General features: G+C 32.9%; 1 protein-coding gene across 1 annotated transcript; it reads left to right on the top strand.

Moving 5' to 3' along the window:
* Nucleotides 1-2,472: 2,472 nt before the first annotated feature.
* On the top strand, nt 2,473-6,706 carry LOC149138245 (putative WRKY transcription factor 65). Its single transcript, XM_089448659.1, has 3 exons — nt 2,473-2,909; nt 3,179-3,301; nt 5,918-6,706. Exons 1-3 carry the CDS (start codon nt 2,755-2,757, stop codon nt 6,324-6,326), a joined length of 687 nt encoding a protein of 228 aa, XP_089304785.1. The 5' UTR covers nt 2,473-2,754; the 3' UTR covers nt 6,327-6,706.
* The last annotated feature ends 9,992 nt before the right edge of the window (nt 6,707-16,698 follow it).

Genomic DNA, 16,698 nt, shown 5'->3' with positions numbered 1-16,698 from the left:
AGGGATCACCTTTAGAGATGTAAATGGCGTGATGATTGAGGGAAACCTCCTACATGGCACTAGAGCTATGACTTGATATTTTGTAGTGCATAGTTTGGGAACACTAAAACCAAAGGAGAGAATGCTTGAATGCTTGGGGGCTACTTCATCAAGTGTGATGTAATTTTTTCCATTTTTGATTGATGAAATATTTTCTTTCTACCCCTCCTTAAACAAAAACAAAACAAAAAAATTATCTTATTATTTCAATATTTTGATTACCATTTTTATTGCATAATATAAAATAGATGAGGACTTAATTATTGTTGAAGATATTAAATCTAATGTTGATTCTCTTGGTCTTCTTATATATGGAAATATCTAGATACCATTGTAGCTGGGACATCCTTCTCTTCTAGTTCAAACCCAAAATTCTAATAATTGATTAAGAGTGTTCTGTAAGTATGTTATTTTTCTTCTTAAATCCTAGTTTTTTCCTTTTTAATCACATACTCGCTTCACAAGGGTACAAATAAGATATCATTTTACCATCATTTTTTAGTGTCCAAAACCATTGTTTGGAAAGATTTTAGCTCTTTGCATTGGATTCCTCATACCTTACTCTTTTTTTGTAATGGGAGCATTATTTCATCAAAGTTAAATTAATATTTAGAGGCTCTATTATGTATTTCACTCTCATGATATTGTGGTATTTAAGTTTATTTTGTTATTTTGATTAATTTGAATCATAACACAACTAGGTATGAATGCTTAATACTTCACAAAATATTCACATGAGTCATTCATATCTAATTATCATAAAATGATGAACAATAGAAATAGAATTTTATTAAGATTGAGGCCTTGGTTCATGAATGAGGTTTGAGCCTACCAAGGTTGTGATTTTCCCCACTTGAATTGCATGCCAAAAGGAGTTGGACAGAAAAGCATGTTGAATGACATTTTAAGTATATGAGCAATGGGATGTTGAATGACATTTCAAGTACACTGACACTAGATTGCATGCTAAAAGGGATGATGTATGATATTTCAAGTACACTAGCATGGATTGCATGCTAAAAGGGATGAACCTAGCTACATGTTGAATGACATTTCATATATTGAATGAATGTTGTCACTTAGTATCATAGTGCTCATTCCACTTGTAAATTTAAATAATGGAAAAAAAAAATTCTAAAATAATATTCAATTGTTTATTTATTAATATAAAAAAGAAAAAATTCATACTAAAATATTAAATTTATTAATTAAAATACAATTCATCTAAATACAATAATTATTTATTTAAAATTTTATATAACATAAACTAAAATTTCATAGGACCAAAACATTATAAAACTGTCCAATTAAATTCAAAATAGCTCAAACTTAAATTATATTTTGTCTCAAAATAGCTCTCTGGACTAATCTCTAGTTTGATTAAATAATCAAACTCAAAAATAACTCATAACTTAAATTGTCCATTAAAAATAACTCAAACTTTAATTATATTTTGTCTATGGACTAATCTCTAGTTTGATTAAATAATCAAATGCAGAATAACTCATAACTTAAATTTACAATGTAAATATCTTGTTTAGCAACCCAATAACGGAGGTTTGAAGGTCTCGTGGGAAACCAACGAAGTACAAAGGAGAAGCTAGTGACTACACAAGCCTGGATGGATTGAAGTACTCACTAACGTCATTGGCACAGAAGTTTGTTATAAGTTGACATAGTCATGTAATTGGAGTCGTGGAGTTATTTTCATTATCTGTGCGTGGTCAAAGAATAAGAAATGACACATATATGAGAAATATTTATTGTAAGGTTTGCTGATAAGCTGGGAGGCTGTGATGTTGATTTTGAAAATATTTATTATATTGTTTGATGATAAGCCGAGAGGTTGTGATGTTGATTCTGAAAGGTATTGTTTTCCTGGATATTTTGACTTTTGATAGTGACATGCTATAGATACCAAATTTTGTTCACATTAATACAGATGCCAACCAAATTTCGTTCACATTCATACAAATGCCACCTTATGAGCTTATTTATGTCCCATGTATGAATTATTTTTGGCATGGAGTGACCTGTGAAGCTGCAACATATGACAGATTATTAGGAAAATGGGCTACAGGTAACCTGTCATGAGATAATCAAAACCCTAACCTAGTCTGTCAATGGGGCACCTTGAGCAAATAAAATTAATATATGAACCAGTCCCTTTCAGCAGAGTATTTTTATTGAATTTGAGTCCATGTATGACACTAATTTATGCACAGTAGCAGTGCATGACTTTTAGAGGTTGAATTAGTTTAAAACATCATGAATCCTCCTGCCCCCATATGGCCATGTGCAAACAAGATTTGTTACAGGACAGGACACCCCATTTCATGGCGTAGGCAAATGCTTTCGGAATTTTAAATTTAGGGTTTCGGTAGTTGCGTGAGCGAATGAAGCACGTCTAGGATAAACTGCCATATAATATAACGATCGTCGATCTGTCAAAACCCTGGGGGCCGACCATGGGAATTAAGCCGATCCCATACTTCATCAACAAGAAATTGGATCTCCTCCGACAATGGAAGCTCAACCCTAAAGCTCATTCTCTCTGTGTCAACCATTAAAACGTCTGAGATGACCACAAAATTAATAAATGCTGACACAGTCGCCTGCAATGGATTCCATTCCCAATGAGTTTTAGCAATTATAGCTTCTTCATATATTATTAGCTTTTGTCTTTTGGTCATTGGGTTGTGTTTACTTACTGCAATGTTCGAGCCAGGATGTCTCGGCTTCCACTCGCTCCCAGATTTCAATTCTCCCAAATGTTTCGATTCCTCCAAACAGCTGCCTGAAACCGAGCCGGATCACTCTGAGAAGCAAGCCCAAGCTTTAAACAACATGCGAACTGGCCCCAAGAGGAGGTATACATATGTATATATTCATGGCTTTTTGTCTACATATGTATATATTCATGGCTTTTTGGGATTTCTTCAACGCTTGCTCAGACTTTGAAATTATACATATCCAATCCCTGAGGTGCTTATAAACCTAGGTTTAGATAGGTATGACTTCTTGCAATTTTAGTGTGGGTTTAGATAGGTATGTGAAATTTTAGTTTGTTAAGGAGATTTTGACAGCTTGGTGTTGTTATTATTTAGAACTGGCCTTGATTGATTTGGTTGGGGTTCAGGAAACCGATACAGACGCGGGTGGAAAGCGTTCCGGTCGGGGAAGCAGCCTCAGGTCCACCTGCAGATTCGTGGGCATGGCGGAAATATGGACAGAAGCCCATCAAGGGATCACCTTATCCCAGGTATGTTCTTTTACTTCTGTCATCAGCATGAATTCTTGCTTATGACGATCGAATGAATGAATAGTGGACATAATTACTTGCTTTGTATTGCACCATTACTTAAAACCTTGAGAATGGGATTGACCAGGATATATTTATCTGCATGTATCAAGTTCAGAGGGATCAAAACTCAATAAACTATATACATATATAATTATAATTCTGGGGAATCTGAAATGCAAAAGCAATTAAAAAAAAAGTGTTGTGCACTTTAACCATCATAGATACGAATATATCGAACGCATTTTAATTATCGCAATCAATTTTTTTGTTCAATTGTTGTTGTGTTCTCTATTAGTTACATAGTTACGAGAAAGGGAATGAATAAATTTACAGATATGCATGTGATCCAAGTGAGCTGCAACCTTAGAAGAAGAGAGAAAAAAGGAGTTCTTAACCCATAGTTAAGATAGATTAAAAACACAATAAGTTTACAGCCATATATTTGAATAACTCAGTTACAATTACAATAGTTAGACGAATTTGTTTTTAATTCAGAATTACAATTTAGTAAACAAAAAGGCAATCAACTTCTCATGAATACATTTGATCCAAGTTGCTACATCATTGGGAAAACAGAGAAAGGAACGTGTACTCATTACTCATAGCAACAATAACTACAAGAAGAAAGGTCGAAATTACAACCATTCCATTTAATCCAAGAAAACTGGATCAGTTACAAAGCAGTCAAAAGGAAATAGTTGCAACAGCTACAAGCAACTCATCACCATACTTTTGATCCAAGTGATCTGCATCTTCAATGAATGGAAATGTTCACGACTTATAATAAAGGTTCACAACTCTTAACACTTACATGGTTCAAGGAAAAAAAGACCCCATAAAAATGGTAAAATGAAATGTTCTCAACTCTTAGGGTTACATAATAGCTGCAAGAAAAGTAATAAGTTATGCATCAGTAATAAGTTTGTACCTAGACATCAGATCCGATGAGTTGCATCATATAGAAAAACAACAAACTTGGCTTTGAAAATAAGGAAAACTCCTTAAATAAAAGTACATAGGGTTGGTTTTAAGCATAAAGGATAATCTTTTAAACAAAAATATTTTAAAAATATATAAATATTTTCAGTATGGATTTTAAATATAAAATATATTTATTTACAAATAAGTTAATGGTTAGGGTTAAGATTTATATGTAAGTTGGTTATACATTTTTAATTAATTTATCTCAAATTAATTAAGTAAAGAGAATATTATATATTATTATGGATGTGGTATTATTGATAAGTTATGATATAGGTTCATAATATTGTAACAAAAAAATATAAATTTACATAATAAAATGAGATTAAATTACCATGTTCAAAAATATTGCAATGTGAGATGTATCATAATAAAGTGTGTAATTTAATGCCTATCATAAATTAAGATTTATTAACCATTTAATTTATATGACTGCACTAATTACTATTTTTATAACTGTTGTAATTATTAATTTTATGTGAAATATATCTACAAATACAAATCCCTTTCTGTACCTCTTTAAGGATTTTTCTCCATTAAATTTTTCAAATTTTACTTGCTCATCCTTTACTTTGTCTTGGTTGCATATGTTGTGTCTATTTATGTTGTGTCTTCTTTGCATATTGCACATGCTTTATGTTATATTAGTTGTGTTTATAAGATAGAGTGAAGATTCATATCTAAGTTAGTTATGTATTTTGAATCAATTTATCTCAAATTAATTAATTAAAGAAAATACACTATATTATTGTGAATGTAATATTATTGATAAGTTATGATATTGGTCCATAATATTGTAATAAAAAAATAAAAAAATTACATAATAAAATAAGGATGAACCACCATGTTCAAGAATATTGGAACGTGAGATGTATCATGAAGTGTGTTTTTTTTATATCTATCAAAAATTAATATTTATTAACCATTCAATTTATATAACATCTGATATATATTATAAATTGATATTTATTAACCATTTAATTTATATAACTACATTAATTATGGATGTATACTCTTTTGTATACCTTTTACTTTTTTCTTCATTAAAAGTTTCAAATTTTAGTCATCTTTCTTTTTTTTTATTAAATGTCTCCAACTTTATTTGATCCTTTACTTTGTATTGGTTGCATATTGCACACGTGTTACGGCTGGTCAATCCTAAATTATTTCAGTTATTATTGGCTCCTCATCTAAAGATTGATCATTATGTTAATGTCTAACTTTATAAATTTTGTTTTTTTGTATGTCAGTCTAGTCTGACAATATTAACTATATTAGGCACTGAGATAATGCAATTCTACTAAATAAACTATATTAGGGAAATCCATCTCTAAAATTGCTGGAATAGGCACTTCAATCCATTGCAGTATTATCCCCCTTTCTCAAATCAAAGTCAGTCTTGTACCTTTATCTTTTCTCTCCTTCTCATAAATGTCCTTTTCTCTCCTTCTCATAAATGTCCTTCTCTAATCAAAGTCAGTCTTGCACCTTTATCTTTTCTCTCCTTCTCATAAATGTCTTTTTTCTGTTATTTCAGTGTTTCTCTAGAGCAAAGTGTCATTCAATAATTGTACTCTGTAATTTCAACTGTAGGAGTTACTATCGTTGCAGCAGCTCCAAGGGCTGCCCTGCCCGAAAACAAGTAGAGCGCTGCCGGGCTGACCCTTCCATGCTGATGGTCACGTATACATCAGAGCACAACCATCCACCTGCAGTCAATGGCAAGAAACTACCTGACGCTTCATGCCATGAGAAGACCCATTGCACTAATATTTCTCGGCCCGATCCAAATAAGGTTATGAGTCCCATATTGTCATCAGCCATCTTGGAGTCTCCGGCCATGAGCTTGCTAGGGGAAGAAGCAGCAGGTGCAGAACAAGCTGATTCGTGTATTTCGAGGGTAGAGATTGAAGAAGATGAGGACGATCTCTTTGCTGGTCTGGGAGAATTGCCAGAATCGTCTGCCATTTTTTTCAGCACAGGCTTCTTTGATGAGACTTAAGAGAGGAGCTTAATTTCTCGTCCATGGATGAAAGTACAGAATTTGGATATGGGTAGAAATTTTAACTATAGATGTACAATTAGCATGTGCAATGTTATAGAATATTTTCTCAGTCGTACCATTAGCAAAACGAAGATGGGCAGTAAATTTATATCCAGTGGGTTGGATATATAAGGCACATAGGAATACATGTACGTAAGAGTCAGAGTCACAGCTAAGCTTAGCTAAACTTTAGGGTTTTTTTTGCTGTGTTTTTCATGGTAAATGTTGGAATATCAGAGCACGTTATATCATGGATTAGTTATAATACTTTATGTGGTCCACTGACTCCGAATGTTGTACAGTTGTTTAGGTTAATTTCAGTGTTTAGAAATGTTAATGGTGTGTTTTCTGAATATTCTTTTCGTGTTACAAAATGTGAATGGCCTTCCACCATAATGCGAGAGAAACCTTTTTCTGATTCTATATATCTTCCAAAATTTGAGTACATTAGGTTGCTGTAATGGTTGAGTTTGTTCCTGTTGTCCCATTATCTATAAATTGTTTAAGAAAAAGTACCAATTTCATTATGGTTAAATGGGGATCTTTAACTTATTTTAGGGTTTAGAATATTTTGAGAATTTGAGAAGATTAACCAATTGTTTAATTTGTCTTATGTTTATCAAATTTTTAATTAGTATTTATTTTAGAATAAAAATTATAAATTTTAATTTTAATTTAATTTATTGTGAGATCAGAAGTAATTTCACAAATAACTTGTTTATTGCATTAGCTATATCATGAATTTATATATGAGTGGAGAGACTCTTGGGATTCCAATTCCAAGGTCTTTTGGTTTTTTAAAATGCATCACTGACAATATTTACAATAATCCTTTTGGATTAGTTGTCAACATTCCCCCCCTTAATATAGGGATGTTGGTGAGTCCAGGCATCATTATGAATCTTTTAAACTTTCTCCTTCCAAGCACTTTGGTGAATATGTCTGCAATCTACTCATTTGTGGAACAATGTCGTAGGTGGATTGTTTTGGCCTCAACATGATGTCAAATCATATGTTATTTTGTATTGATGTGCTTCGTTTGATCATGGAACTTTGAGCTTTTGGCCAACTTTATTGCAGAAGTTTTGTCAACCAAAAGAGGAATTGAATGTACTTGTTTCTCCTGCGAATGTTTCAAAAATTTCCTAAGCCACACAATTTCCTTTGTCACTTCAATTGCTGCCACATATTCTGCCTCAGTTGTGGAATCCGGACTATTTGTGTGACCTCCAAGACACAGCTCCTAATCCAAGACTCATAACATAACATGAAGTAGATACTCTAGTTTCTTTATCTCCATCGAAATTTGAATCATAGTATCCAATCAAGTTGTCATCCACATGTGTATACTTGAGTCCAACGTCTTGAGTTCCCTTCAAGTACTTTAGAACTCTTTTTGCATCAAATTAGTGACCCTCACAAGGCTTTTGCATAAACCTCGAGAGGATTACAACAACAAATGAAATGTTTGGTTTCGCAGTAGTAGGTAGTTAAGACTTCCTACGAGTTGTCTATACTTCGTTGCATCCTCAAATTATTTTCCTTCAGTGGATATGTGCTTTAAGTTTTTTTCCATTGTAATAGTCAAAGGATTACACTCAGTCATGCCAAACATATTCAACAAATCTCCAATGTACTTCTTCTAAGAGAGGAATATAAACTTTGGATGTTGGTGTTGGGTATGTGTTATATTCTTTCCATGACTAGCCCCATGGCGGGAAGCAGGGGGGTTTGAAGGGAGGCGGAAGCCCCCCTTCGTTGCATCAGGCACAGCAAGGGGGCGGTAGCCCCCCTGCACAAGGTCCAGGGAAGTGGCCCGGGAAAAAAAACATTGGACCCTATATTAGGTGGTTGGACCTACCTATGGTTTTGTGCATGGGTTTTGAACATGGTTTTGGGCATGATGGTTTTCTGCCCATGGTATCTGATAGATCTGGTCAAGGGAACTGCGGTTATGTTCTAATCTAGGGTTAAGGGATTGGGGTTTATGAATGCTTCGTCATGTGTATATATGTGTTGTAACATTGAAAGGAATATAATGAAAAATCAATCTGGTAGTCCCGGATTTGGGATCTAGGGGAAAATCTCTTTGTATTTGTTTTGCTTTTCTTGCCATTGTATATCTTCTATCTTTTAAGAATTTGTTTACAGGTAATTTTTGTATAGGGTTAAAACCTACAATTGGGTTACTCCAATACCAAGATAGTAGTGAACATAACCCAAATTTGTCATTTCAAAACCTTTCTTCAGTTCTTTCTTTATGGATGCAGTATAGCTCTCATTTTTCCCTGTCATTAGAAGATCATCTACATACACCACAAGATATACAAATATTTTTCCAACTTTCTTGACAAACAAAGTTGCATCATCAAGATCATAATGTTTGAAATTGATTTTCAAATATGCCCAGTTAACTTCTTGTACTAGGCTCCAAGTGCTTGCTTGAGGCCATACAAGGATTTTACAAGCTTCAATACTTTGTGTTCCTATCCCTTCATAACAAATCCTTCTGGTGGGGACATAAAAACATTCTCTTTTAGATCTCCACTCAAGAAAGCAGCTTTTACATCCATTTGATGGACCTTCCAATTGTTCTGTGATACTAAGGCAAAGAGTGTCTGGATGGTAGCCCATTTAGCTGTGGGGGCAAAATTCTCCTCATAGTCAACCCCTTCCTTCTGTGCAAAACTTTTTCCACAAGCCTCGCTTTGTGCTTGTCAAGTAAGCCATTTTCTTTATACTTATTTTTTAAGACCCACTTGCAATGACAATTGGTTTGGTTCCCAATGGAGGATCAACCAGCTTCTAGGTGTCATTCTTTATCAAAGCATCATATTCTTTTTGCATCGCTCCTTTCTATTCATCATGAGAAGCAACTTCTTTGAAGGAAGTTGGTTCAAAATTTGTAGACAAATTCAGTTCACAATCATAAGAAACATCTATATCAACCAGTGAACCAGGATTGTCTACATCACCTCCATTCTATCTGGTTGAGCTTCTTGTTCCTATATTTCCAACCTCATGATGACGAACACTTTCAAATGTCTTTGTTATCCATTTTGGAGGACCTTTCTAAGATGAGCCAGGTTGTTACGTTGACTGAGATGGGGCTAAATCAAGATTTAGTCTCCCAATTTTGTTAATCACATCACTCAAAGTGTCATCAATCGTTGGAACTTCATGCGGGGGTGTGAGTGCTTCAGAATAAGATTCCATAGATTGATCCAGTATAGGGATCCCCCCTTCAAGATGTGGAATCTCATTATCAAACTCCTGGAAAGACTTTGCATGTTTAAATCTATCCAAGCAATCAAGTTGCTACTCAACAACATTGTAAGTCTTGGAAGATTCAAGAAAGATCACATCTCTAGATATTATAAACTTATTATTCACTTCATCATAGAGACAATATGCTTTGGAGGTATTTGAGTACCCCAAGAAGATTCACTTGTGGCTCCTTGCACCGAGTTTGTTTCTTTGTTTCTTGGGTATCAAGGGATAACAGGTGGAACCAAAAACCTTGTGATGCCTCATCGAAGGAATGTGGCCATACTAAATTTCATAGGGAGTCTTGTTTTTTATAGCATTAGATGGACACATATTCTTTATATACACAACACATAGAACCGCATCATCCCAAAACATCAACTTAACATTCTTTAAAAACATCATGGAACAAAACATATTTAAGATTGTCTTGTTCATTCTTTCAGTTACTTCATTTTGTTGGGGATTATAAGGCACGGTTGTTTGATGTTTGATCCCATGCTAGAGAATATAGTTTTCGAATTCATTTGAATGTATTCTTTTCCATTATCAGTTTGAATAGAGCCAATATGATATTATGAATCTTTTTCAATCCATGAAAATTCTTAAATGTTTCAAAAGCTTCATATTTGTTCTTCAATAAATAAACCCAACACATTCTGGTGTATTCATCAATAAATGTCATCATATATTTATTACTATTTGCAGAAGAAACAGGCATTGGGCTACATAAATCAAAATGAATGAGTTCAAGTTTTCTATGTGCTCTGGAATGAGAATCGTGAAAAGATTGTTTGTTGTGCTTTCTTAAGATACAAGCATCGCATTTTTTAAGTTTCCTAGGAATTCTAGGCAAAGCAGTAACTCCATTTTTCTTCAACAAACGAAGGTTGTCATACTTTAAGTGTCCAAATCTAACATGCCATAAAAGACTTAATGGAAATGTACCTTCATCATAGTGAGAACAATATGAAAAGTTATGTGCGCGAGCAGAGGTTCCTTGCAACTTCAAAAGTCTTTCTTCTTCTATCCCAGTCACGACAAGTGACTTATGTTATGCTTTTCTCACCTCGACATTGTCATCAAATATGTGAATGGAGTGTCCTTGTTGCTAGATGTGGAACAAAGACAACAAGTTTTTCCTCAGCTCCGGGAGGTATAAAACATCATGTAGAATAAAGTCTTGAAGTCCAACCAGTTTAAGCCTAATGGTGCCAACCCCTGATGGCTTGAGTTTTGACTTGTCTACAAAGTATACTGCTCCATCAACATTGTCAGTGAATTCCTCAAAGAAATCTCTTCTGAAAGTCATGTGGCAAGTTGCTCTTGAATCAAGCAACCAATCATCTTTCCATGAAACAAGTGAAGTATTGAATAAATCTTCAATTACAATATTTACAATAATCCTTTCAGATTTGATGTCAACATTTATCAAAAATTATTAGATGGATGGTAGAGATTTAGCCTCAAAATAATATTTTATCATATTCTTTATAGTATTCAGTAAGCTATGGTATTGTAACAAAACCTATTTAATGTACATGTTAAGAATTTTCATTATTAAGGATCTTGTTACATATGTGTGTGTGTGTTTAACTCGTACTAATTTTTTTATAAATAAAATAATTATAATAATTTAAAATAAAGTTATAGTTTAGTTAATTTTTATGATTTTCTTTATCTTGGTAATGTGAGATGTATTATAAGGTAAGTGTTTTGACGACTATCCATGTTTACTAGCCATTTAATTTATATAATGGGATAGTATAAATATGTGAGGATTATCAATCTAGTTACATTCAAATGGATACTACACAATGTCTATCTTTCCTAAAAGTTGGTAAATACTATTTTTTTTAAATGAAGAGTGTGAAGAAATGTTTTTACATATATTTTTTTATTTTTGTGGATTTCATATTTGTGAGATTGTGTTTAGGGAGAGATTGAAATTGTCAATCATGTAAATTATATGGAGGGACTAAATATTGATATTTAAAATCTATTGAATTTTATTAAGTTTATAGGTGTGTATATTTTGGAATAAGGTTTCTGAAATTTTAATTTAATTATTAATAATTATTAAGTGAATGGTAGAGATTTTACCTCCATGGAATATTTTAGAATATCATCATATTGAGATTTCAAAAGTAGTTATGTCCTTTTTGCCATTGTAATTAAATAAAAAAGGACATATAAATATGTGTCATATGAACATGAATTACGGATTTTTGGACATATGGTATTAGTAAACCATGGTATTGCTTATTTATTTATTTTTATTTCTTTTAATAATAAATCATAATTTAGTTAATTTTTATAATTTTTTAAAATTTTAAAAATGTTAATAAAGTGTTTTATATCTATCCATATTTACCAACCATTTTAGGAATAAGATAACTTTAATAACAATTTTTCATTTAAAAAAATCCAAAATTACATTATTTTAATAACATAAATAAATCTTTCAATTAAATGGAGATATACCTCTCTAAAATAATAAACTGCTACCCTTAATGAGACTTATAATTGATTTGGTTCTTTCTTATTATAATTGATTTGGTTCTTTCTTATTATATTATGTTGGTTCATCAACTAATGCAAGTTTGAGATTTGGTATAGTATAGTTGGAGCCCACGAGCCCACGACATATTTGATTCCAACGACTCTTCTTTATAATTTCTTTCTCATATTTGAAGATTTTCCATATCAAAGTATAACAAGACAGTGAAGGGAGGTTTTATGTGTCTTAAGGTATATTAAGAGCGGGGAAGAATCGCATATATTAAGAAAACTTGCAGTGGTTATGGTACATGTCGGAATCGCAGTTCTACGTGGTTAACTAGAAAATCTTCCAAAAAAATCATCATTGTTATGTGCAATAAGTTGATGAGATTTCCAGGTTACAGGCCTTGAGTTTCTGCACCAGCTGGCCCAATGTTTCTGGCTTTTTATGTACCTGCTCATTATATTTCTTTAATATAATATATCTTGAAATAAGTCGATGAGATTTGGGTTGAATGTGGAAGAAAGGCTAGCAGCAATATACTAAGAATAAGTGTATATTTTTTGAATTTTTTTCAAACTATTTTTTAAGATTAGTTGGTTCAAAATTTGGTTAGAAATATGAAAAAGCATAAATTTGTAGGTTTTATTTATTGAAATTCCATAATTTAAGTGCTATGGGTTTTTGAACGCGTTAATTACAATTTCACCAATAATTATATAATAGAATTTAGTTAGTTGTTATTTAAAAAATAAAAATAGAATATTTAGATTTATTTTTGTAAATTAATTTTGAAAATATGAAAAAATCATTTTGTATCTAATTCAATAAAAATTATCACCATGTGCTTTACTCAATAAATTATTGTGTTTGATCTCTTCAAGCCTGTAAAGTTTAATGATATTATGGTTAAGCCATTTTTTCCTCATATAATAACAATGATGATGATGAAAACTAACTTTCACCACAACTATGACCATTATCACTATGATAATGATGAGGGGGATTAGTGAATTGATTAGATGGCATGAGTTAGTGGGATTAGATAAATTAGTGATTTAGGTTTATTAGGCTAGGGTGTAGTGTGTTGGGTTTCATGGGTTTGTTATTTATTGGTTTAACCATGAATTATATTGCATTAGGGATTAGAGTTTACTATATTAAGCCTTTGTGGCTTAAAGAAAAAGATTTAATGGGACCATGTCAAGTGTTAGGAATTGGTAGGGTATTCCTAAAATTCTTTAATAGGTAATGCAAGTCAAATGGGACATTTGCATGAGGGATCACTCTGATAAAGGGACAGTATCAAGTAAATATGGTTGCAGACAAGGTTTGATGGAATATAGACTCAACCATGGGGTTTAATAACTTAGAAGAAGTTGTCAACATCATTATCGTCATCGGAGTCATCATCCTCCTCATCATTATTTTGATAATGATGATGAAGACCACGATAATAGTAAAAATGATGATACTTAATAGATTATTAAGTTCTTCATACCCATCAAATTTAGTGATATTATGGTTGAATGATTGTAGTCTTCATGATGATGAGCATAGCGTTGATTATTTGTTTTCTTTTTGTATGCATTTATTAACATAGTTTTATTTCCTTGTACAAGTTAGATAGGGATCCTCCACAACTTGCGTTAACCACCCTAATCTCAATAGATCATTAGATAGAGATCTATGTTGTATGGTCTTCTAACTTTTTTCAGGTTATGGTATATTATGGTATTGTGTATTGGGGTTAGAATTAAATCATGGGTTTCAAGGATAAGGTCTTTGTGTGTTAGGTTTCAAGGTTAAGGGAGGAGTTAGTTAATTACCAATGTTTAATGGGTTAAGGTGGTTAGGGGGTTAATGAACTTTAATTTTAGAGGAAAATATTTTCTTGATTATTATCGAATATGCTAAAGTTGCTGGAGATTGCAATGTGTTTAACATTGATTTGTATTTTGGTTAAAGCTTGAAACACAATCTATGCAACATGTTTAACATCAATTTGTATTTTGTTTTAGAAAAATAAAACCTAGTGCTAAGTTTGATGTTGTTATTGTTGAATTTTAGTTTTTAGTATGGAAACATAGGTGGAAGTTAAAGTCATTTTAGATCACAACTTTATCCTCCACTCATGAAATTATATCCACTTTCACGTAGTAATGCAAAAAGCATGCAAATCAAAAAGGAGGTTAAAAGGGAAGCAAATGATATGGCTTTGTTATAGTGTAATTATCCCCAATTGACCCATAATTAACCATATAATTACTATAACTATTCCTAATTTCCATAATGACCCCAGATCACACATTTGGGTTTGCAGGGGGAGAAGGGTTGGGGGTTTGTTGTAGTGTAATTATCCCTACTTTATCTATAATTAACCATATAATTACGATAATTACCTCTAATCAATTTTGGGTTTGGGGGTTTGGGGGTTTGGGGAAAGGCGAGGGCGGGAATGGAGGTGAATTCTCAGTATAAATGTTAAAAACATAGAATTATAAAAACTATCCCTATTTTTAGAATTTATTGCATACTAGACTCTTATTTATTTAGTTCCCTACGAAAAAATTGATTTGTAATTGTTGGGTTGTGTTATATTCTTTCCACGACTAGCCCATGTAGTTAACTTGGGGGTTAGAGAGTGGGCGAAGCCCCCCTTTTGTTGTGCGATTGCGTAGTGGGGGGGTCACAGGGGGTTTGAGGGGTGCAGGTAACCCCCCTCTATGGGGTCCGGGGCAGTGTCCCGGAAAATTTTGTTTTTTGGACCCTATATTAGGTTGGGTGGACCTAGCTATGGTTTTGTGCATGATTTTCGCACATGGTTTTGGACGCGATGGTTTTCGGTCCATGGTATTGGATGCTTTGGCATGTATAAATATGTATTGTAACATTGAAAGGCACATAATGAAAAATCAAGTTGATAGTCCCGGTTTTTGGATCCAAGGGAAAATCTCTATGTATATGTGTTTTATGTGAATATGCTCTCGCATTGTTTATTTTCTGTGTTTTAGAATTCGTATGCAAGTAATTTCTATACGGAGTTAAAACCTACAGTAATTAATAAGTGTCCCTTGTCAAAATTTTATCTTTTTTTATAAAAAAATGCATTAATAATGAGTTTTCTTTCTCCTATATAATTTTAAAAGTCCTCTACCCTAATTATTTACTATTATACCAAAATACATAGAGAAAATTAATTATTCCCTATATGCACTCACATGGTGTTTTCCATTTTACTAGGAAGACACCCATGGTCCCCTAGTTACCTTAATTGAACACTAATTACCACAGATTGCAACTTATTTTTTTCCAAGGAAAACCTCATGGGGAGACCCCTAGGTACTTCCCTACATTTTTTCGATGGTACTTGTTACCCACCCAAGTGTGTAACCCCAAGGAGAAAAGTATTCTCCTACTATTTCAACTTGTCAGTTAATAGCCCTATAATGATCCATAGATACCTAGCCTCATATGCCTCCAACCTATCCTACAGTTAGTGCTTTATTACATTTAGTTCAATTATTTGATGAATATGGGTCATCAAATACAAGGTACATTAATTTTGTTTGTAATCAAGCACTCTTTTTTAATGTTTAAGGTCATTATAGTATGGATCATAAGTTGAATTGGTGATTGGCAACTTTTAGCTTTATTCTTGATCCCATGCTTCACCTTGGTGGTTAACAATTTCCCCTAGTGTAGTGTGACACTCATTGAGTCCTTTCTTTCCCTTTTAAGAGGGGAACAAATAGGAGGCATTGTTTGATGTTTTGTTTCCTTTGTAATCCATAATTTAACACTTTCCATCTCTCTTCTATACATATCTCATCTTTGGTTTGATTGGTATCGATCACTAGTATCAGTTCCCTATTTTCCTCATCCTTGTGTAGGGACCTAGAAACTTTTCCCTAAGAGGTTGATGCAACAAAAATAAAAGAAAAAGCATGTTCCTCAATGTCAAAATTCAAAAGATTGACAAGACTAAATAAAAATGCATTGCCAAAATCCTAGCTTGAGCTATACCCCCCCAGTAGGCCTCACCTAGTTATTCGCTAATGCATGAGATATTGAAGTAAAAGGAAATTTGAATATACCAACCTTGATGAACAATGAAACACTTCAAATTTAGGGTGAAAGTGAAGTAATAAAAGCTTGTAACCCAAATTATGATTTATATATATATATGAAGAAAAAGGAACATAAGAGGGGTGGTAAAAATAGTTTGAGGAAAAGGTAAATCACGTCCCATGATTACTCCCTCTTCACATCATAATGCTCAAGGATGATGGAATTTCATAGTTGATACAAATATTATGGCATCCTACATGAATTAAACCCCTACCATGACACTAACCACTTACAATAACTTATTGATGGGCCCATCTAGGAACTCTTCCTCCCCTTATGGTTGGAAGCACCTAATAGGGCCTTTTGATAACCCTCCCATATGTATGCAAGGTAAATTGTTTACAAATCATAAGCTAGGAAGAAATTTGAAGATGATGTTTGTATGAAGTGCTTTGATGCCTTTTTCATTAGATATGTCCCACAATGATA

The sequence above is a fragment of the Pinus tabuliformis genome, chromosome X (assembly GCF_031772625.1).
Source record: "Pinus tabuliformis cultivar Carrire ecotype Pingquan chromosome X, CPIR1, whole genome shotgun sequence".
NCBI lineage: Eukaryota > Viridiplantae > Streptophyta > Pinopsida > Pinales > Pinaceae > Pinus > Pinus tabuliformis.
The sequence above is the reverse complement of the archived record's forward strand: the minus strand, read 5'-3'. Positions and strand labels throughout refer to the sequence as shown.